The following is a 23225-nucleotide window of genomic DNA, read 5'->3' as shown; positions in this document are numbered from 1 at the left end:
GGTTCCTTTCAGTCTAGGAGCAGAGCGAGAACATGATGGGACACATCAACCAGCTCTACCCTGACGTTCAGGCAGGACCACAGCCCGGAGACCAGGCATATTTGCAGTCTGCCCGGGCACCTGGCTTACTGTCAGCTGAAGGCCAACAAGCGGCAGAGGCTGGCCCGTTCGCAGAACTTTACGGACGCCCGGATCAGAGCCATCGAGGGGCAGCGGTCAGGCCAGCGTGGCCCAGGCCATGTGGGCAAGAGGCAGTCAGTTCACTACACCACACACAAGTACATTATGGCACTTTTATTGCTAATTCTAAGGATACATTTTCATGTGGAAAAAAAGGAAGACAATGCATTTAAAATGTTGAATATTGATTACAGTTTCTAAAAAAGGATTTCTTTTGTATTAAGATTTCTCCTTGTTGCTAATTAGGCATATAGTGTTCTGAAAAGTCTTCAGAAAAATGGAGTTGCCTTCTGGAAATTTCTCTTGACCTAAAAAATTGATTTGGAAATACATTATGCCTTCAGAGTACTCGCTGTCAGGATAAGGGTTTTGATGTATTGCATTCCCACATTACAGGGTGCCTAGAATGTGATTAGTGCTGTGAGGGGATCTGTATATCAGCTCTGTAAGTTGGGGTGCATGTTTGATGGAGCTGATAATCAGGTTGGCATGACAGTATCATAGTAACAGTCACAATCATAGTAACAGTATCATAGTAACAGTCACAATCCATTTATGTTGTAGCTGGCGTGAAGGAAGTGGTGGTGGTGGCTTAGTCGTTCAGTCATGTCTGACTCTTGTGACCCCATGGACTGTAGCCAGCAAGGCTCTTCTGTCCGTGGGATTTCCCAGGCAAGAATACTGGGAGTGGGTTGCCATTTCTTTCTCCAGTAGAACTTCCTGACCCAGAAATTGAACCTCGACCGCTTGCATTGCAGGCGGATTCTTTACTGAGCTACTAGGGAAGCCCAGGAATTGGGCTTTTGAGCAAAGGAATGACATGTTGATTATGGTATTTAAGAAAAATTAGTCTGGTGGCAGCAGGATAAGGAGGGGCCCCGGATTCACCTAGGGGTGCATTCTTTATGGGCACAGTTTGCTCCCCCTGAAGTGCCTGTCCGTCTAACAGTCAACATGGCAGACTTCCTCCCCAGAGCTCGGGGCCCACATTCCTCAGCATCTAGCAGGCGTTTGTAACTGTGACCTGTAGGCAGACGTGCCCATGGCTTCTCACCTCCATACCCAGCACTTCCCCCAACACCTTTTAGGGGTAGAAAGTCTACTGAGGCATGCCCAGTGGAGTCCTGCCTGGCCAGGAGCTGCAGACTTCCACCCGAGGAGCTTTCTGAAAGCTGGCCTGGCAAGTGGGTGCATGCTGGCTGCTCAGGGTGTGGTTAACGGGCTGCGGCAGCAGGCCCTGGGAGCTTACTGACCTGCAGATCCTCACTCCAGACTGGCTGAACCAGAAGTGCCGGCCTATCCCAGTGCCATCTGAACGCTGAGGAAAAAGCTCCACATTGCTTTAAGATTTTCCCTCCCCTCTCCTCCTCACTTTGACCCATGTTAAGCACAGTAGGTACGTGACAAGAACTCCAAACTCTGGTGCTCCCGAGAAGAACCAGTAAAGGAAGGGCTTTCATGCACTGGGCTTCCTATCTCACAGCTGCCAGAGGGGGAATGAACCTGCAACCACAGCCATGTGGAAACTGAGTTCCCAGGAAGGAGGCATCAGCATCTATCTGCCCTTGGCGCTTGGCTCAGGAAAGGAGAGCTTCTGTGAACATGGCCACAGGGCTCTGCTTATTTGGCTGCACGGGGCCCTGGTGACACAGGCCACGCTGGTCAAGCACCTGTACAAGAAGCTGGTGCGCACAGACTTTCCAGAACCAGCTGGTGAGTTAGACCTTTCAACAAACAGGTGGAAACTGCTGCTCCCTTAAAATGGTCGAGGACAGTCGGCAAACGTGCTCCCGAGCTGTGGCAGTGCCAGCCAGGTGTCCAAACACGCAGCTTCTCCTTCGGTGACTTAGTCATTCTGGTCCTGTTATCAGCCTGGCAGTTCGGTGTCATCCCCCAGCTGAGCATTTGAAAAGTGTAGGAGAACTTTTGTGTGGGGGGCACGGTGGGTGTAGGATGGGAGGCGGGCAAGAGAGCTGAACCGTCTCATACAGTTACAGCTAAGAATGGTCTTGCTCAGAATGCCTCTTCCTCTCGGGATCTCGGCAGGTTAGTGTGTTTGAAAAAGTTCTCTCTGCATTGAGAGAAGAGAGCTGATGGGCTATTATTTTGCCAGCTGGGATTACTGCTTTTTAAAAAGCACTCTACCAGGGACCGTACTGTCAGGGAAGACGGTTTGAAACCTTATCAGCATATTAGGGGTGTTATTTATCATTCATGTAATAATCATTCAAGCAAAATATAGGGACTTCTGCCATTATTTCCGCTGGTGCAGTTTTACCTGAAATTGAGAACATAAAAGGGCATCAGATTATGAATCCAGTATTGTTTCAAGCAGTGGTAGGCACAAAGGAATAGTGCCTGGATGACGTCTACCTTCCATGGTCTTATCCTCCTAGCTCTGGGTTGTTCCCTATGCTTTGAATTTTGTTTCTTTGAAAGAGTGTCCACAAGAGCCCTCAGAGGCAGCCCACTGCAGTGGGTGAGGGTATGCACTCCAGGTGAGACTGTGTGAGCTCATAGCTCAGCTCCGACAGATAATGGGCTGTGCGATTTTGAGCAAGTTCTCTAGAGAACTCACTCCGCCAGTGTTCTCAACTGTTAACTAGAAAAGTGTCTGTGTCAAAGGGCCGTTGTGGGATTGAGCGATAGTGCCTGACTTGTAGCAAGTGCTTAATAAAGGTCAGCTATTAATCATGTTATCTGATTTTCTCCAGAAAAGACTCGTCAATTTACAAGTGAAGCTGACTCAAGGCCCAAGAAATGTGCAGTTTCATAAATGCCTAAAGAAATTAAACTAAAATGATTTTCCATTCAGTATTCAATCCTCTTAAATTCAGTTCTTTACATGTCATCAAGTTCTTCCAGCAGTATTGATTTTCCTTTCAACTATGAAGATCGCAGTGACAGGATTCTCTAACAGATGAAGAAATGGTATTATACTTTCCAACCACTGAAGTAAAAATAATTTTGGTTTTGCTTAAAGCAAGTTGTATATGATTTTCCCATGTCTGCCATTTGATGCAACACCTGATAGCTTATCTAGTGAGAGAATAATCTAAGATTTTGTATATCATGTTTTAAAAATTATGATGTGGGAACATTACAGTATATGAAAAAAACCAAGGGTTTTAGGACAGAGAGACATGGTTTTGCAGTTTATTAGTTGTGAGCCTTTGGTCTAATATTCAAGTTCTCAGATCTTTAATTTCCTTCTCCATAGGCTGGGAGAAAGGGCTATCTCTTCTGAGTGATGATGGAGAATGCCACGCCTGTGAAATGCCTAACCTCGTATCTACAGTACTGAAATGAACTGTTATTTCTAGTCCATAAGAGAAACTTGCTTTGGAAATTTTGTAGTTGTTGCCTTTAAATAACACCTATATGTAATATAACATTTTACTTAAAACCAGAGGTATATGCACCAATGTTTTTTAATCTCTTGGTGATGTAGTTACAGGTGATTCAGTACTTTCCATTTTTTTCATATTGCCCATGCATTATTCTGAAATACGAAATTAAGTATCGATTTCTATCAGCTTGTGTGTACCTATTCATTATAACTTAAGGCTCTCCATTATCAAATTCTGACTCTAAGTCTGTAAGGCCAGAAGTAAAATCGTGAGCAAATTCAGTCCAGTTATTGTATCATGAATTTAGCTCCACGTTTCATCTCATGCTGACTGTAAATGGTACATTTAAATTTTAAAACAGGTTTTAAACAGGTTCACATGATGCTAACAAGTTTAAAGCATTGTTGCCACCTGAGACCATGGTTTTCACGGACTCTGCTTCAAAATCTGGGTAACCTCTTTATGCAGTAATAAACAAAGATGAATACATATTTTTACCGTTGAAGTGTTTTAATTGTTGAATTTAAGTTGAATTGGGCTAATACTAATTACTTGGTGCTGCAGACAATATACAATTTCTAGAGTTCAAAGCTTTAAAAGATGCTTACAATATTCTTAATTACAATATTCATAATATTGACGTTAGTCTGTCCATGTGGTTGTGGCTCTGACACTGTAGACCATCCCTAGCTGTCATGTAAGTTCCTTAAAAAACAGAGCCCAAGACCAAAGTAACGAGCAACTGCTTTTCTCAGGAGTGAAATCCGGGAAGCAGGAATGAAGGAAAAAGGAAGTGAGATGGGGAAGGAGGGAGAGCTGAGACTAGTGTGATTTATCTAACCGGCCAACACCTCCTATCAAGTACAACTGACAGTTTGACCTCAAGGATGGACAGTTTATACAGGCTTTGGAAAGTTAAGAATGGATGTTTGCCCCAATGGGGTGCTGACTCCACGCTGCAGGTGAGCAGAGATTTCAGGTGTCTCGACTCTCTGCTGGGCAGGGAAGGGCTGGGAGGAACAGGCCTGTGGTGCAGGCGGGAGAGGAGGTGCTGTGGATTTGTGCTTATTAGAAACCAAGAGCCGCCTGGCACAGCAGAAGCTGGCTGTAGTCGGCCAGAACCCACAGTAAGTATAAGGAGGATCATATACTATTGCCTAAGAAGGATCTAATACTCTTTCGGGTTTCCCTGGTTAGCACTCTTTAAGACACAGCCAGATGCTTTTACAGTTCAAAAAAGCCTTGGTGTGTCCTTTAGAAAACGGGATATTGACTGACCTCACATTTATTCTCCAGTCCTATTACTACACAAGGCAGTGAGAAAAACTGTATTTCCAGTGGTAAAGTTTTAGAGCACAAGGCTAGGTCATGTTCAGACTGAAAGAGGCTGAAACCACCCACTTCTATGAAAGATACAGAAACCTAGGCTCTACACAAGTTCTTCGGGAAAGAGGTGGGGTAGGTAGATCTCATTATTTCACAGGTGAGGATCCTGCCGTTAAGTGTCTGGCTCACGCTAACCGAGTCAGCCAGCAGTAAAACCACCAGAAGCCTGGTCTCTGCTCTCCTAAATCTGTCCAGATGGTTTCTTCCTTTCGTCCAGCCATGGACAAATCTCTGCCAGGCCTGGAAGGCCTGCCGAATTGTCCAGGGCTATACCATCACAGGACAATGTCTGCATGTTCAGAGCAAAAAAGGGTTCAAAGGTACAGAGTTTCAACAAGGTGAGAAAGAACATGAGAAACAGAATCATTCTACTAGGAAACTGCTTTTTGATGTTTCGGTGACTCTGTTTTTGTGCTAGTAAAATGTTTTCCCTCTTTTAACATTAAAGATTTTACTCATAGGTATTGCTATTTCCCCCTATTTTTAATTGTTAGAATCCTAGAAAAATGAGGACTAATATACTAAAGTCACAAAGAAACTTTGTGGTATTATTACTCTTGGCTTTTATCTTTTAAATTTTCAAATAATACCTTAGTCTCTATTAGTATAAATAATTTTTTAAAATCAAGTTCTCTTTCAAAGTTTACTTGGTAACACTGGAAATGATTTAGCCTTTTACAAAAACAGGATTTATATACTTTCATATAATCAGTGACACGTTGAAGCTATTAAAAAAATTAAGTCCAGTTTCTTTTTTAATTTAAAAACCATTTTACTTAATTGCTTAAATAAAAAATAACATGAAAATAATTCTACATACAGTTACAAAGGATGGCACAGCTTGAAAAAGTCTCTTGTAACTTTGAAAAAATGAACATGATATATCCATGACGTTCTAAGGATATGAAATTTTAAAAACGAAAGACTTCTAATTCTTGGTAAAGCCAGAAGAATTAAAAGCCCTCTGTAGGAACATATTCATTTTAGTCAACCACTTTTATGGACTGAATGCTTGTGAGAGACTGGGTGTGAGTTGATCTGGTTCCAAGAGACCTGGAAGCCGAGGTACTACCTTCAGGGTGAATGGCCCGCGGATACTTTGCTGCAGTAGCTTGAGGAATGGTTTGCTGAAAAAGCAAAAATATGCTTTAAACAATTCCATAAAATTAGACATACTAAATACTACTTCATTATCTACAGTTTAGCCCAACAAACATTAGTACATGTAGATTCCTATTAGGGTCTTCCATTTAGAAAAGTCATCTTTAAAATACTTGATGTAGGGGAGGGAGGTGGGAGGGGGGTTCATGTTTGGGAACGCATGTACACCCGTGGTGGATTCATGTCAATGTATGGTAAAACCAATACAGTATTGTAAAGTAAAATAAAGTAAAAATAAAAATAAAATAAAATAAAATACTTGATGTAAAATTATACATATCATATCAAAACATTCACTGTGCATTTCAATAGCTCTATGATATAGCTTTTGCTTAGGAAATGGACAAAACCTCTTGAAACAAAGATCCTCATGTCAGATTCCACTTAATTAGAGTTCCTCTTTAAAGAAATAAAAAATAACCTCCTTTTTTAAAGTATTTTATATAAATGTTCCTTTGTACATAAATAACTGGATGACTGCTACAAATGGAAGAGATTCTTGCAAATCGTATGAAAATTTAGTTGCTAACCACCTGATCTGACCGTAAAAAAAGAGCTATTTCTCCTTAGGGATGATGGGCAAGAGAACTGCAGAGACAGACCATGGCACCTCTGGTATCGTGTCTACAAAACATAGCACAGAACCAAGTAGCCTTAGGGGCAAGCAATTAGCCAGCAGACGGAGCTCCAGGGTCAGAAATCTGGAGAACGGTTTATTAGTAAGCAACTGTTTCTGATAGTTCTAGTTCTTGGGATCCTAGAATAAAATGAAAAATAGTACAGAGGACTGCCACTGTGCCTGTTACACAATCCAAAGCAGGTAATAATGGAAGCAGTTTACGGCTATTTAAGTCATGGCCAATTACTGAAGAGTCATTGGACATACTAAACAAACAAAAGGCAGTTAGAGAGATAAATATCAAACAGGGGTTTTAAGTCTTTAGTTTCTTGCTTCTTTTTCTGTAAAGTATCACTCCAATCAGTACAAAACCACAGTTTGTTGGAATTAAAAATAGACACATGTGCTCTCTTTACATCTTATCTTACAAACAGACAGTCTCTCTCCCCCATTTCTTTATAAATATCCTACGTGCTGATAAACACAGAAATGAGTTCATTTCCTCCCATCTTTGATAACTAAGCTCACATTTTCAAAAATATGTAGAGAAGTCATCTAAGGACTGTCAAAGTCTGTCTAACCTACAGAGGCTAAGATGATTCTCCACCCTCCACGTGTTCAGTCTGGACTCGGTACTTCCATCTGTCTGCAGCTACACTGTCGCACTTTACCTGAGGCTAAATTTAAACAATCAATCCAGCTTCTTTTGACTTAATCATCTAGCAACAATCTAGTATTCACAAAGAGAAGCCTTTACAATCATTCCTTACATCTCTTTGACATATTAAGTAGACAGGAATGTTGTGTAAGACTGAAAGTTTATATAGAGGGCATTCTCTTTTATAATAAAATCAATCTTTGTTTCTCTTTAGGGATGTGTTCTCATAACTTTTAGAAATTAAACTTTTTGAGATAATTGTTGATTTATATATGATTGTAAGAAATAACAGGAGATATCCCATGTGTCCTTCTCTAGTAATTTTTATTAAATTAAATTTGCTTATGGCTTTACAGTTTACAAAGTGCCTTTATACATCTCATTTAATTGTCACATTACCTCATTTAATCCTGAATCCTGACAGTTAACTCTAGGAGCTAAGTACTCTTATTGCTCCTGTTTTACACAAGAAAAAAAATGGAGGCTCAAATATTTTTTGATTTGTATATGATCACAAGGGCAGTAAGTAGCTAAACTAAGGCATTAACTCAGGTTTTCTTAATTTTACTTAAATTCCATGTACTTTTCTTTATATCACACGAATTTATTGCAACCTGATTTTTTCTCCAAGTTAGAAATATGTTGACAATTGTATTTGAAAAAGTAGGAAGACTTCCATTAAAAAAAAAAAAAAGGGAGCAAAAATTAAACACCATAAAAGTAGGTAAGTTTTTCTTAGGGTAAAAAATATGCTATATGGATAGCAGTTAATGAGTAAACAGTTTTTGTCTTTTTAAAAAAATTATTGAGAAATCATTTCTATATTTTACCCTTTTGGCCATCAACACACTGGATTACCTTTTGTATTTGATAATTGTTATACTATCCTGGATGAGCCCCTACCCTCATTCCCTAGTGGCTCAGATGGTAAACCATCTGCCCACAATGCAGGAGACCTGGGTTCGATTCCTGGGTCAGGAAGATCCCCTGGAGAAGGAACGGCAACCCACTCTAGTATCCTTGCCTGGGAAATGGCGTGGACAGAGGAAGCTGGTGGGCTACAGTCCACGGGACTGCAAAGAGTCAGACATGAGTGAGTGACGAACACACACAGCATACAACTGACAAGAAACAGAGTTTCTGAAATTAATCTCTTAAAATAGGAAAGGTAAATATATAAAGCGGATGTAACAACTGTAAGTATATAAAGACTGTAATAGTAAGGGCAGAACAAGTACCAGTCATCATGGATTTTGATCTTCTCCTCAACATGGCATTGAAGCGCTTATCAGTCTATCAACTCTCAGGAAAAAGGTTCTGTGACAAAACGTTATCAAAGGCAGACTCACCACTGTGACCGGATGATGTTTCTCCACAACAACAGAGCTCATGGGAGGAGAAACTCCCATTATAGCCAAGCTGCTGCTGATTCTGTTTTTTGAAGCAAAATCACACCTTCCTGTGATCCGGGCCGTGATTGTTCTCCCAGCTTTCTGTTGCGCTGATGTCACAACCCTGGGCCCATACTATAAAAGAAATATCCGGTTGGCAGAAAATCTGGCAAAATCTATGGTACTTTTGCTTCTGTAACTTGAAAATACACAGGCACTTAAAATAATTGTATATTCAACCAACTCTAACATGGGGAAAAAATTTTAAACAATAAGACAAAAAGCAAAACATAAAACCAACCATTCCAAATACCCCTTTAACCTTGGTATACCAGCTATTTTGTAGGATTTTAGTAATTTCTAAAGCTTTATTTTGCAACAGTTACAGATTCATGGGAAGCGGCAAAGAGCGCTGGGAGAGGCCCCATGTGTGCTGCACCCAGTCTCTCGCGACGCCCGCACCTGAGACAATTACTGCGTACTTACAGCAGCGAAGCCAGCAAGTCGGCACTGGCACGGATGCCACTTGATCACGTGCGGACTTCCGTAACTACCACTGCGATCGTCATCACACGGCTCTCCCTCACACTGTCCTTTCTTTAGAGCCACACCCATCTCCCTTCCCAAACAATCCCTATTCTTCAGAACCACTAATCTGTTTAATGAACCGACCCTTATGGATAAAGTACCATTACACATATGCTTTTCTGTCTTCCCCTTTTCCTTATGGCATTGTAAATATAATTTTTCTTCACGAATAGGTTTCTTTTTTTGGGGGGGAGGGGTCCGCACTATGTGGCTTGTAGGATCTTAGTTACCCGATGAAGGATGGAATCCAGTCCCTCAGCAGTGAAAGCACGGAATCCTAACCACTGGACTTTCCTTTTCCTTTTGCGAGTTATTTGCAGTGTATTGCAAAAAATGGGATGATCATATCAAAAGGTAATGCCAGGTTTTACAGCTTTTGTTGCTTACAGCTGGACAATACTCCAGAAAGGTTACATCGACACCAGGAGTAACACATATATGTACTCACTCTTTTTTTTGTGATCAACTAATCCCATCACCTGGGCAAAAATCAAAAGGAGTAAGAAAAAAGGGAAATGGCATATTTAGACAACTCTAACATTTGCATTTTAATAGCTGACATGGAAACAATGCAGATTATTGCTCAAGACTACAGGGCTCTGAAGCCAGATTTTCAAACTCTGAATTCAAAGTGCATTAGTAACTGCGTCCACTGGCAAGCTATTCTCCCTAGCCCTCAGTTGCCTCATGTACGGAGCAGGGAGAGCAGCCCCAGCTGACTAACGCTAGCCTTTCACTTTCCGCTCAGATGAGGAGTGAAGAGAAACCTTAGGAAACAGCTTAAAAATCCAATTAAAACTCTTCCAATTATTTCAACTGGAGTTATGAAAAGTAAAGTGCCATCTACTGTCCAACTTTGTGAACTACAAGAGTACATTTGCTAAACAGCACATGTTCGGTATATGTGCTGTCAAAGCAAGCACATATATTTTTTGAAAATTATTTTCATCATGAAATTATGATGTTCTAACACACTGACGATGCCTGCAGAAATGAAATAATTTTACAGATGAAAACATTCTTTCACTAGAACGGTATTCCTCCCTCCTTCAGTTGTCTCCTGATACTCTGCAGTTTACTTTCTACACACACCTCCTTTTAGCTCCTGGAAATATTGAGGAAGACTAGAAAATGTTTTGGAAGGAAAGGAAGTTTCTGTGATTCAAATGAAGAGAAAGACAGCCAGTCCTGAAACACAAATCTCTCTTCTTTTCCTGTGTCCAGCCAAAAATGGTTTCACGGAAGGTAAGTAATCCAAGTAATGTATTTGTTTCTGCTTTTGTCATTACGGTTCTTTCCAAAAGCAAGAAGACATATTTGAGGTAAAACTGAGTATTTAATTTAGAGGATGAGATGGTTGGATGGCATCACCTACTTGATGGACATAAATTTGAGTAAGCTCCAGGAGTTGGTGATGGACAGGGAAGCCTGGCGTGCTGTAGTCCATTGGGTCGCAAAGAGTCTGACATGACTGAGCGACTGAACTGAACTGAGTACTTAATTAAATAGAAAAGGAAGAAAACTAGCATGATACCTACAGATTAGTTTGTCATTCTCCTTTCTCTCTAAAGGCTGTATTTACGTCAATGAAATGGAATGCATGACTGTTCTGAAGGAGCAGAATGTAGCTGGAGGGATGGGGGAAGAAAAAGGCCTATCTAATATTGTGTTTTTTAGGTTTCAAAGACTTCAAAATTATCTCAGGTAACCAAACTGTCTCAAAAAGTAATAAAAAAGGGTGGTAAACAGACTCATTCATTGGGTTCTTCCTAGACACATTCAGATTCAGATACAAACCCAGATGTACAAATGTACGTGTAGTCATATTTTAGAAGGGAATTTTGAAAAATCTAGCTCTGTGTGTTATCTGGATATGGCATATGAATGACAAACCACCATGTTTATTTAAATGAGATCATTAGTATAGATACCACTTCAAAATGTGTAATCATGAAAAATAAACACAGCTGAACACATGCCAGTAGAATTGTAGTGTCTTTCTAAATCAAAACTCCCCAACACATTCAAATTTCTCGTCATATTTTTTTAAGCCTCTTTGAATGAGGAGCAAAAATACGTTGAGATTTGCAAAAATAGATTTTAAAAATTTCCCCCTAAAGTTAGTAGCTTCCAAAAGGCTACTAAAAGAAATTCAAGTCAGCAGGAATACTTCAGATGACTAATTGTCCAGTTGACTCAATGTGTTCCCTTAGCTACAGAGAGCTGCCAAGCACTATGGCAGCTCCAATCTAACTCTTTTAAAACCTAAAACCTACTCGGCCATCTTTCTTCCTTTCATGTAAGTTCAGGGTCAGGGAGGAGAGGGAGACAAGCAAATAAAAATCATCCCAGTACCTTTATAGAGCCTTTATAGAAGGCTTTGTACCCCAAGCCAGAGTAGGGAAGAAGGGCCTATGGTTTTTTTTAAAAAGCCCTGCAGAGTTGAGTCTGATAAACTTGGCTGGTATCCTTATGCCCTTTGAGAGACACTGAAGAATACAGGTTTAACAACAGGAGGCCCGGAAGTCAGAACCATGATATGCAGACAAATATCTTGATTAATTGAACTTCAGGTAAGTTCTCCCACAAATACTCCATCCTCCTTCAGGACTCTTCCCCCTCTATTAGCAGCTAGTGACTTTAGGAAAAACAACTGCTATCTTCATTCCAATTATAAATGAAAACTTAAGATGGAATCACTACAGAGTAGTATTAGTATCTGCATCCACGAAGAGGGAAGGCATCCCTGGTGGCTCAGACAGTAAAGAATCTGCCTGCAACATGGGAGACCCAGGTTTGATCCCTGGGTCCGGAAGATTCCCTGGAGGAGGGCATGGCTACCCACTCCAGTATTCTTGCCTGGAGAATCCCATGGACATATGAGTCTGGTGGGCTACAGTCCATGAGAATCGCAGAGTCGGACACAACTGAGTGACTAACACAGACAGACAGTTGAACAGAAAATGTACAGATGAGCCATTAGCCTCCTAAACCCCTGAAACCTTCTCTCCTTTAAACAACGTTCTTCATTTTTAATTATCACTACTGTAATAGAATTGTCAGGTATTATTTTCACAATAAATTAATATTTTAATTTGTATATTAAATATTTTCTGTGGATTGGCCTAAAGACCATCTAGACTTTTTTTTCTCCATGGGAAAATAGGTTCTGAGTTCAAAACATCCACCATACAAACAAGTTTGGAGCCCTTTTCCCAGCACAGGCACCTGCATTACTGTACTGACCATTACCTCCTGCGCAGCAGAAGCTGCAGCGACCGGCCCAGCGCCATGGGGAGCGGAAACCGGGAGGTGGGCTGAGGAAGCGGAAGCGGCGCTGGCAGAGGTGACGGAAGCCGCCGAGGGGAAGGCAGCCGCGCAGGAGGCTGCGAGGGCCGCTGCTGGCGGGGACGGTGGCACTGCACCTGCCGAGGGCACCGGAGTGGCTGAAGCATCCAGATGAGCGGAAGGAGGCTCTTTTCCTGGAACACCAGGCCCATAGTCTTCCCTTTTATTGGTCGTGAAATCTGTTCCCAGAAACCACACATTAGTTCCATTAACACGTTTCCAAGTTAAGATTACTTTTATCTTCCCAACAAAGAATCCGTCCTAGCTAAAATTTGGTCCCACAGAAATACAGAAATGTGTTATCGGTGGATATGTTAATAGGGTTCAGTGAATACAGTATGTCAGTGTTGACTGGCTAATGTCAGCGTTAACCATTAAAGACTTCAGACCACTTTAACACATGAGAGTTAATGAGTGATTTGCTTTTATGAGGAAAAAAAAAAAATTAGGTACTCTCCTGGGACCTTACAACCACTACAATAATACGGTCGCACTGTGCCTAAGGATTTATGTTCTTTCCATTATTTCATACAACTATCCTGATAAATGGCCTGGTATTTAGATCTCTAGAGTAATTTTCTGATAATCACCATATCCTCTTCATTTACCATCTTTCACTCCTATTCTAACAAGACCAATGAATTATTTTTAACAAACTTATTTTTAGAGACATTGTAGGTTCACAACTAAACTGAATGAAAAGTACAGAGTTCCCATATACTCCCAGTTCCCACATACCCACAACCTCCCGTACAATGGATATTATGCACCATAGTGATACATTTGTTACAATCGATTAACCAACACTGACACGTCACTGTCACTCACAACTTGTGGTTTAAAAACCAGTGTATTTTTAATTCTTGATTTTTTTCAGCAAACAGTAATAAATCAGTTTGTAACACTAAAATCTTTACTTTTGAAACTGTAGAAGAAATGAATTCTTGCAGGTAGATTATATGTCATGAATTAAGAGCATATTTGTACACAACTGATTTTAGTGACACATATATAGTAACCTTTTCTCAGAACTGAAACTTAATCTTAGATCAAAGAAATATAAAACGTCAACTTCCAGAAGCTAGGATGAAGGGTCCTATTCTATTTTTCCCTCTCAGTATGAGGATTTGGTTAAAATTTCCATTTGAGACTGTGTATGCATGCATGCTTAGTCGCTCAGGCAAGTCCGACTCTTTGTGAGCCCATCAACTGTAGGCTGCCAGGCTCCTCACTGCATGGATTCTGCAGGCAAGGATACTGGAGTGGGTAGCTGTTCTCCTCTCCAGGGGATCTTCCTGACTCAGGACATGAACCCAGATCTCCTGCATCACAGGCGGATGCTTTACCATCTAAGCTTCCAGGAAAGTCCATATATACCTGATATCAAACATCAGGGTGAGGATTTCAATATTTAGTCACTGAGCTGTTTCAGAATATTTGAATAGAGGGCATTATGTAACCCTACGTTTAAATGGTTTTATGTTGTCCTCTTTCCATCTAGAAATTTGGGCTACTATGTAAGTTTTTGTCTTAAGAATATCTTTATATAAAATTGAGCAATAGTTACTTCATTTACAAAGTTTAATGAGGATTATAATGCCTAGGTCCTTTGAAATAATTTGGAGAGACTAATTCAATACAAAAAGACTGCTTTTGCTTTGAAAACACACACACACACTGAGTTTTAACATGTTTTTCATAGAAAGTGACTCTGATTGTCTACTTTTAGGTGGGTGGCAGACTTATCAGGTATGGAACCAGTATTGTAATTATTCTAACTTTAACTGGACACATTTTTCAGCTGGGAAGTATTTTTTTACTGTTCCTAAAACTACTTTAAAAATTGGCAGGTATCCTTTTAAAGGCCATTTGTATTGTCACATTTTGTCTACCTCACAGAAACTTCTTGGGGAAGGCACTGGCACCCCACTCCTGTACTCTTGCCTAGAAAATCCCATGGACGGAGGAGCCTGGTAGGCTGCGGTCCATGGGTTGCTACGAGTCAGACACGACTGAGCGACTTCACTTTCACGCGTTGGAGAAGGAAATGGCAACCCACTCCAGTGTTCTTGCCTGGAGAATCCCAGGGACGGGGGAGCCTGGTGGGCTGCTGTCTATGGGGTCACAGAGTCGGACACGACTGAAGCAACTTAGCAGCAGCAGCAGCAGAAACTTCTATCTGAACTATAAGATTTATTAGGACACTGTACAATATGATGCACTGAGGATTATGGCTAGCAAATAATTGGAAGAAATTTTAAAAATTATTAAAAACAATTATCTTCAGGGGACCAGGAATAATTTAGGTTCTCACCAAACTTGTGAAACCCAGTACCTGTTCTTATAAGTAGATAATTAAATTCTTCAATTTAATATATTCAACTTGCTAACAATTAAAACTGAAAGCAGATTCTTCAATCCATGGAGACGGTACATTTCTTTTCAGCATTACTACTCAATTAAAAGACCACTTGTTGGAGAAATCAGGTACTCATTTGGATATCAGCAAGATAAAGATTCAGTCTTGAGGGTCTATCTGAATCTAAGTCTCTAACTTGCCGGGGGGCCACACACCACAACTGCTTTAGAATGAACACAACTTGCCTGAACTCACCACCATCCACAGCACACACATTTGAAATAAAAAATATTTGTTGGGGCTTTGAAAATGAGGGCATAACAAGCACAGACAAGTTGTTCACAGGACTGAAATCATATTAACAATGTTACAAAATAAAACTGTGTCACTGATGAATAATCTCATTTTCAAGCAGGATTTAAAAATACTGCAAAAATGTTCACATATTTATATACATTAAGTTTATGAGGGCTGACTGAAGACTGCAACAATTATATCATTACTATCCTCTTAGATGTTAGTGTTTTTTGTCTTTTAAAGTGCCTGCAATTGTATTTCATTGCATTTTCACAAGAACCCACTATAAAGCAGGTAATGAAGATTTATATTATCTTCTTTGTTCATGAAGAAATTTTAGTTTTCTAAAAGCCAGTGAGCAAAATAGGCCCCATTGTAAATTGGTGGCAAAGCTGTTCTATGTCATGCGGATAAGAATCATTCAGATCTGAGCCAATACATGGACTTTTCTTGACATAGAATTATTTTAGTTGACTTCTACAGATAGGCCTATATTTATATTTGTTGAAATGAGTTTTAGTTGAGGCCTCTCTTACACTGGAAGACAAGCAATTTTTTAAAAAAATGGGAAACCATGAATAGACAAGAAATATTTAATCAACAAAACAGTCCAAGACATTTGGCTACTTAGGAAAAAACCAGAAATTTTATACTTAAAGGCATTACCATTATAGTTAAGAGCTTTAAAATAATGTTATATATTCAAAGCATTATTATAACACGGAGCCTAAATAGTTAACAGTTTACTGGATCAGATATAAGATACTGTAAGTAACCACGACTGAGAGAATTTTCATGGTAGATTTAAAACTGGATATAACATTATGATATTAAAAATAGTGTTTGGATAAGATACTGGAAAGAAAATTAGTGCTGCAGACCACACCCATCACTGAAATCTCCTCAAATCCTTTTTGCAAGTAGGCAGAGAATCTTAAATAAAACACTAACCTGCATCACCTCTGTTCTGAAATATAGTCATGGCCTCAAGATTTAACGCACACACACCCCTCATGAAAGCTTTCTTCATGGAGTCTTCAAAGTGCTCTTTTTCATGCTGCATCCTTTGGGTCTCAGCTTTTGCATTTTCCAAAGCTCCAGTTAACTAAAATCAGGATTTTTAAGAAGAAGAAAAAAAAACTGAGCTACAAGGAAGAATATCATTTATTGTTTTAAAAAAGAGACTTATACTGTGAAGTTATTTTTGTATGAAATACTAAAATCACTTTAGCATATACTTCTTCCATTGAGTCTCAAATTATTTTAAAAGATGCATTTTACCTCCAGTGTCTCCATCAACACAACATTTTCATTCCTAACTATAAGGTCAAGGTTTAAACAAAGGGAATTTCATACTGGCTTTAATAAGGACTGGTGTATTCTAATTATACAAAAGGCTGTTATTTCTTACTATACACTTTTCTGTTGGATAGTAAAATATCCTGCCAGCAACAGTAACTGATTTCTTTTCTTTTTTTTAAGCTAAGTGTTATCTATAGAGTTTAAAGTGCAAAGTGGCATTAGGTACAACACCTACCCACAGACCAAATCTAAAGGGACTACGTTTTTTTTGCATGTCATTGTCAGTCACAGAATGTTATTTGCATAATAAAACTTTAAGAATTTAGTATTATAATGATGAAAAAAATTTTCCTTTTAATATTTGATTTCAAGAGGCCTACTGCATTCAACATGGTGCTTATTTTCATTTTGTGTCTCAAATGTTTTCACTTGAAAACAATGTTATATTATTGTTATAAGTCTAAATAACTTCAATTTATATACAACTGCTTTATATCAAACTTATAAAAACATCACTTATTTAAAATAACATATGGATAAACTTTTTTTTTTTAATTAACTTATTTAATTGAAGGCTAATTACTTTACAATTGGAGAAGTAAATGGCAACCCACTCCGGTATTCTTGCCTGGAGAATCCCATGGATGCAGGAGCCTAGCAGGCTACAGTCCGTGAGGTTGCAAAGAGTCGGACACGACTAAGCGACTTCACTTTCTACTTTACAATATTGTGGCGGTTCCTGCCATACATTGACGTAGATCTGCCACGGGTGTAAACATTTTTGTTTTTAGTCTTCATTTTTAGCTAAATAAAGGCCGGAAGAAGCCTAATAAAGTACGCTTTCTTAGAGAGGTAATGATCTGTGGGTGATTTACACTTCCAAGAGAAAAGTACATACAAGAGATTTACACAGGTCTGGAGATCAAAGTTACAACTGGTTAAAAGAATAAAGAAGTCTGTATATCTGACTTAGCGCTGCTCCTTCCCAGCAGTCTATCTGAACCCACACCACAGTGAATGAAACTGGAGAAACAGGTTCCTTCGCCAGTGAGTGATGGCTACCCAACTTTTAAATTTTTCCTTAAAAAGGAGAAAATAAAGCAAAAAATGTCTACCAGAGCAACTTTGGCTTCATAGTCATTGGAAATCTGGACACAGACTTCTTCAGCTCTGGCTTGACAAGCGCGTTCCACCACCTCTTTCCACTGCTTCTGTACTACGGCCCGCCAGCCTCGCCAGACTTTCTTCAGTAAAGTTCGCTGAAAATACTGGTCAGCTAGTTTACTTTCATAAACCTGAATGAACGTAATACACAAACTCAAAACACAGTGGACTGGTAAATATACTGGCAGTAGCACTACAAAACAGCCCTGTGGGGTAAGCAGGGTACATGCGTTACCATTTCATACTGTGTACTCATGTTCTTCTCATGTGCAGATGGGAGGACAGGCTTAGAGAGGTTAAGCGACAAGCCCAGGTCACACAGGCAGAAAGTGAAAAGCCAGCCTTGCCTCATTCCAGAGTCTAAGCTCTTATCCATTACATCATGGCTTTATGCAAATCATCAAGGAAGGGGAGAAACAAAATACCAGATGGAAGAAAATGAGTGACTTGCCCATGCTATCCTGGTTATGAATCTGATGACCTTCGGGCTGAGAACAGGGCTAGAAGCTGGATGGAAGAAAGGGTGGTGGTGTGGCTCAAGACAGCCCTTTCTCTCCAGCTTGGCGGCCACCATAAGCAGATGAGTTTACACACTCTGCCATCATATTTTACAGCAAACTTTTGCCATCATATTTTATAGCAAATTGATCCTAGTAGGAACACAAGCTATGCTTCTATCAAAGAATTTAAAGACCTGCCTCTTGAGAAATCTGTATGCAGGTCAGGAAGCAACAGTTAGAACTGGACATGGAACAACAGACTGGTTCCAAATAGGAAAAGGAGTACGTCAAGCCTGTATATTGTCACCCTGCTTATTTAACTTATATGCAGAGTACATCATGAGAAACGCTGGACTGGAAGAAACACAAGCTGGAATCAAGATTGCCAGAGAAATATCAATAACTTCAGATATGCAGATGACACCACCCTTATGGCAGAAAGTGAAGAGGAACTAAAAAGCCTCTTGATGAAAGTGAAAGAGGAGAGTGAAAAAGTTGGCTTAAAGCTCAACATTCAGAAAACGAAGATCATGGCATCTGGTCCCATCACTTCTGGGAAATAGATGGAGAAACAGTGGAAACAGTGTCAGACTTTATTTTTTGGGCTCCAAAATCACTGCAGATGGTGACTGCAGCCATGAAATTAAAAGACACTTACTCCTGGGAAGAAAATTTATGACCAACCTAGATAGCATATTGAAAACCAGAGACATTACTTTGCCGACTAAGGTCAAGGCTATGGTTTATCCTGTGGTCATGTATGGATGTGAGAGTTGGACTGTGAAGAAGGCTGAGTGCTGAAGAATTGATGCTTTTGAACTGTGGTGTTGGAGAAGACTCTTGAGAGTCCCTTGGACTGCAAGGAGATCCAACCAGTCCATTCTGAAAGAGATCAGTCCTGGGTGTTCTTTGGAAGGAATGATGCTAAAGCTGAAGCTCCAGTATTTTGGCCACCTCATGCGAAGAGTTGACTCATTGGAAAAGACTTTGATGTTGGGAGGGATTGGGGGCAGGAGGAAAAGGGGACGACAGAGGATGAGATTGCTGGATGGCATCACGGACTCGATGTATGTGAATCTGAGTGAAGTCCGGGAGTTGGTGATGGACAGGGAGGCCTGGCGTGCTGCGATTCATGGGGTCGCAAAGAGTCGGACACAACTGAGCGACTGAACTGAACTGAACTGAAGAAGCATTTCCAATTTCTAATTTTCTTAAAAAATTTTTTTATTCAAAAAGTGATGGCAACTTAAACTCTTTCAACTAACATTCGAATAGATTATCATTATGTCACCCAATAAATAACCTTCCAAGTATGACTCAATTTTAAATAGCCCTTTTAAATATGGTTAATGTAGATTTAATCTACTGGGAAATAAAGGAAAGCACTAAGAAGCACTCTTAAAGGAGAAATCGTACTCCATGACAGTAACAGTCTTTTCCTTAAATATTACTCTTTTAGAACTAAATGCATAAAGATTACTCCATGACTCACATGATTATCATAAATAAAATATATATATACGTATGTATCTCCATCCCCTACATTCTTGAGTCTTTGTCTTCTTGTGAGATACATATATACTTTCATACTTTTCTACTTCTGATACAATAATCTACTATTCTCAATTTATATTTACACTGATATACTTAATTAAAATTTAATAAATTAATTAAAATTTAATATATTCACTTAAAATAAAACATATTCAAGTTTATATATAAACTAAGAACAATTTTAAAATATCTTTATGGACATGGATTTTTAAAATTATTATTGAGGCAAATTACACAACAAACATTTATGGAACTTTATAATGTATAAATATAGTACTGCCTCTTTAAAGATGATATATTCAGGCATTTTAGAAGTAGAAACAATATAGGAAGCTTATGATATGACAAAGATGATAAATTCATGTAATTAAATCTGAGGTTGAATTAGTTAAAGGGGTTCCATAACCGGCACATTTGTAATTTAGATACACTCTCTATTTAACCTACCATGAGGCAGAAAATGTGTATCAACAAGTCTACAAAATACAACCAAGTATTTTTTTTCCAAACCACACTAACATCAAGTTTAAAGAGTAACATTAAATTAATTTTGACTTATTAAAAAACAAGTCTTTCTCTGACTTGAACGCAAGTTCTAATACGTGATTCTAAATGCTTCTGAGTTCAGAAGTCTAGTAAGTATCAATCAGCTTTTGTTTTTCACACTTACATCCTGCCTCGATTTGACGTGGTTGATTCGCCAGTGGAAGAATGTTCTCATCAACTCTATCCTTTCCTTTTGCTTGCCTATGGCATGAGACAAGCTAGAAATCACCTGTAAACAGCAATGAGTGAGATGATTTTTTCATGTATCAAAAAATGCTAGAAAGAATACTTACGGATCATTACTGTATTTATCCAGGTAACCTCATTTTCTTTCAAGAGACCAATAAACTTCCCCATGTGAATACACTACTTATCAATGAATGAAGGGAAACAAAAGAGGAAAGAAATATTCATTATTGTATACAATATTGGATACATTATTGGATACAATATTGGATACAATATTCATTGTATCCTGGTAATAATCAATAAAATATTATGTGTATGAAAATTATTATGATCACTGGCATTTAATTCAAGAAAAATCATCATACATTGGAGAGTTTTGTTACGTATACAAAATATTTTTATTCACTAGACTTGAGGGCTGAGACCAGTTTTAAAATATATTTCTAGTCCCTAAGTACCTTTAATAGGTTGGATCAGAAGTTCCTCAATAACTGTTAAATGATTTTCTGGATTCAACAAACTCATAAAAGTAAATAATTAATAGTTACATTTTTGATGTACTTTTTCAGTGATAGTATTCCTGTTCTTTAAAAAAAAAAAATCTATGAAGGCTTTTAAATCCTGAGATAATATTCTCCCTTATAAAGAAGTGAAAAATGAAATATATATCTAAAATGGGCCCATTAAAAGAGATTTAGTAAATTAGGCATATTTGCTGAGAGATATTTATTCTGGTTCTTTAAATAATTTCCAAAAGTGGAAAAGGGCAGGAATTCTAAGATACTAGTAGTATTCTATTATGCTGTGTAGTGGCACATAGCTGTTCACGTTGTTTTAAAAAACTAGATATGCATGTATACTCTTTTTGTGTGATACACTTTGAAACAAAAAAAATTAATAAAATATTTTAAAACTGTCAAGGACAGAGTTTTGAAGGTAATATAGAAAATGACTGACATTAGTATCATTGTTTCAAAAAAGCAAGTTATGTAAAATGACTGATTTTACACTGCATCCTATGACACTCTCAAAAAATGTATTTAAAAAATAACCACAATCTTATCTAGTTCACTAAAACAGTGAGGGCTGCATCTGCAGACAAGTAGCTGAAGTGTCTGCTGTTCTCTGAAAGCCACCATCCTCCTGGGGGAGCTATAGGTTTGCTTTGTTCAAGGTGCTGTTGGGAAGCCCCAGATTAGCACAGACTTGAACCCTACTCTCAAATTCTTTAAGAGACTAACAGAAAGCAAAACAAACAGTGCCCTTGTGCTTATCAACATAATGAAGAAAGGACTTCATGAATGCATAAAGACATATCACAGATAGAACGTGGGATATCCATACCCTCCAAAAGGATGGTTTAAAATGTGGGTAATGCTGCATCCCTGACATTCTCTTCAGGGCAGTGTTCCCACATTCCATATAGCACTCTTCGAGCACACTGAACGTGGTGGCCAAGATAAAATGACATGATCCTAGCACATTTAATATGAAGAATAAATCTTATTTCCATGCATCTACTTTTCTACTAGTTTCTGAAGTGATCTTCCCTTTGTATCTTGTACGATCTAAACACTCAGTTCCTGGCATTTATTACCTAACAAGACATTTACTGACTCTCACTTAAAAAGCAGTATGAAAAAAAAGACCTCATCTTTTCTCCCAATGGAGACCTCATAGGTTTTCTGCAGCTCCTTCAAGCTGTTGATCTGGCTGCTCAGTTGTTTTAAATCTGCTGCATGTTTCTCTCTCTCTTTTTTCATTTCCATTCGGTGCCAGTCAATAAAATTCAGTCTCCATTTACTTAGTTCAGATATGATGTTCGTCTGAAAAATAAACATGCTGACAATTAAGTGCTCCTTAATGCTGCTTCATAAAATGACACTGAAGTTAAGAAAAAAAATTTAAACACTCAAAACAAGCATTCAACATAAGAGCTATTAAAAGAAAAATCCACTAATGAAAACATTTGCATGTTAAGCAAGCCACAGCTCTTCTTAGTTCCCACACCATACTAAGTACATACTTTTTTCTCCCATTTGGTTACTTTTATGAAATCTTGGATGGCATCACTGACTCAATGGACATGAGTTTGGGTAAACTCCAGGAGTTGGTGATGGACAGGGAGGCCCTGGTGTGCTGTGGTCCATGGGGTCGCAAAGAGTCGGACACGACTGAGCGACTGAACTGAACTGTCATTAAAATTTTTGAGGTCTCATTCATTAATAAATAGAACAAAGTCAAGGACTTAAATATCCATATTTAGGTGAATGAGAGAAAAAGGAAATGCAGGACCATGGCTGAGGTCAAGCCACTGGACTGGGATGGTATTTAGACAGAGATGGACAGTGGAAACCATCAGAGTTGATGCTTTCTTCCTCCAAATCATTCATCACAATCGGCACCTTACAATGAATTACTAAGACTGATTGCTTTTTACCCTACTGACTGGCATAAGTAAAAAGACCAAATAATCATGTTATCAAAAAACAGTAGCGATAACAGTAGGGTTAACTGATCATGTGACAGTCTTTAAATGGTTGGTGGTGTACGACCCCAATGGACTTACACCATGGTTAGAAGCATGAAACCTGTTCCATGGAGAAAACTTATACTAAAAGATTACTTCTAGA

At 38.9% G+C, this 23225-nt stretch overlaps 2 protein-coding genes across 6 annotated transcripts in view; one reads left to right on the top strand and one right to left on the bottom strand.

Moving 5' to 3' along the window:
• The window catches only part of ANKDD1B (ankyrin repeat and death domain containing 1B), a 77816-nt gene extending 74624 nt beyond the window's left edge, over positions 1 to 3192 (top strand). The window contains 3 exon segments of the mRNA XM_018053791.1: positions 54 to 220; positions 1762 to 1893; positions 2895 to 3192. Of these exon segments, the coding sequence (XP_017909280.1) occupies positions 54 to 220; positions 1762 to 1893; positions 2895 to 2956 (361 nt within the window). The 3' untranslated portion in view covers positions 2957 to 3192.
• The window catches only part of POC5 (POC5 centriolar protein), a 32140-nt gene continuing 12949 nt past the window's right edge, over positions 4035 to 23225 (bottom strand). For 4 of the 5 annotated variants that reach the window (XM_018053698.1, XM_013966707.2, XM_013966709.2 and 1 more), the window contains 7 exons: positions 22242 to 22418; positions 20528 to 20632; positions 17755 to 17934; positions 16289 to 16442; positions 12580 to 12860; positions 8704 to 8880; positions 4035 to 6043 (listed from right to left, as the gene is read on the bottom strand). In XM_018053698.1, coding sequence (XP_017909187.1) covers positions 5900 to 6043; positions 8704 to 8880; positions 12580 to 12860; positions 16289 to 16442; positions 17755 to 17934; positions 20528 to 20632; positions 22242 to 22418 — 1218 coding nt within the window. In that variant the 3' untranslated portion in view covers positions 4035 to 5899. The remainder of the gene's footprint in view (positions 6044 to 8703; positions 8881 to 12579; positions 12861 to 16288; positions 16443 to 17754; positions 17935 to 20527; positions 20633 to 22241; positions 22419 to 23225) is intronic. The other variant, XM_013966708.2, reaches the window with a different exon arrangement.

Source organism: Capra hircus, chromosome 10, assembly GCF_001704415.2.
Source record: "Capra hircus breed San Clemente chromosome 10, ASM170441v1, whole genome shotgun sequence".
NCBI lineage: Eukaryota > Metazoa > Chordata > Mammalia > Artiodactyla > Bovidae > Capra > Capra hircus.
Note: the sequence above shows the minus strand (reverse complement) of the source record. Positions and strands in the feature narration are given on the sequence as shown.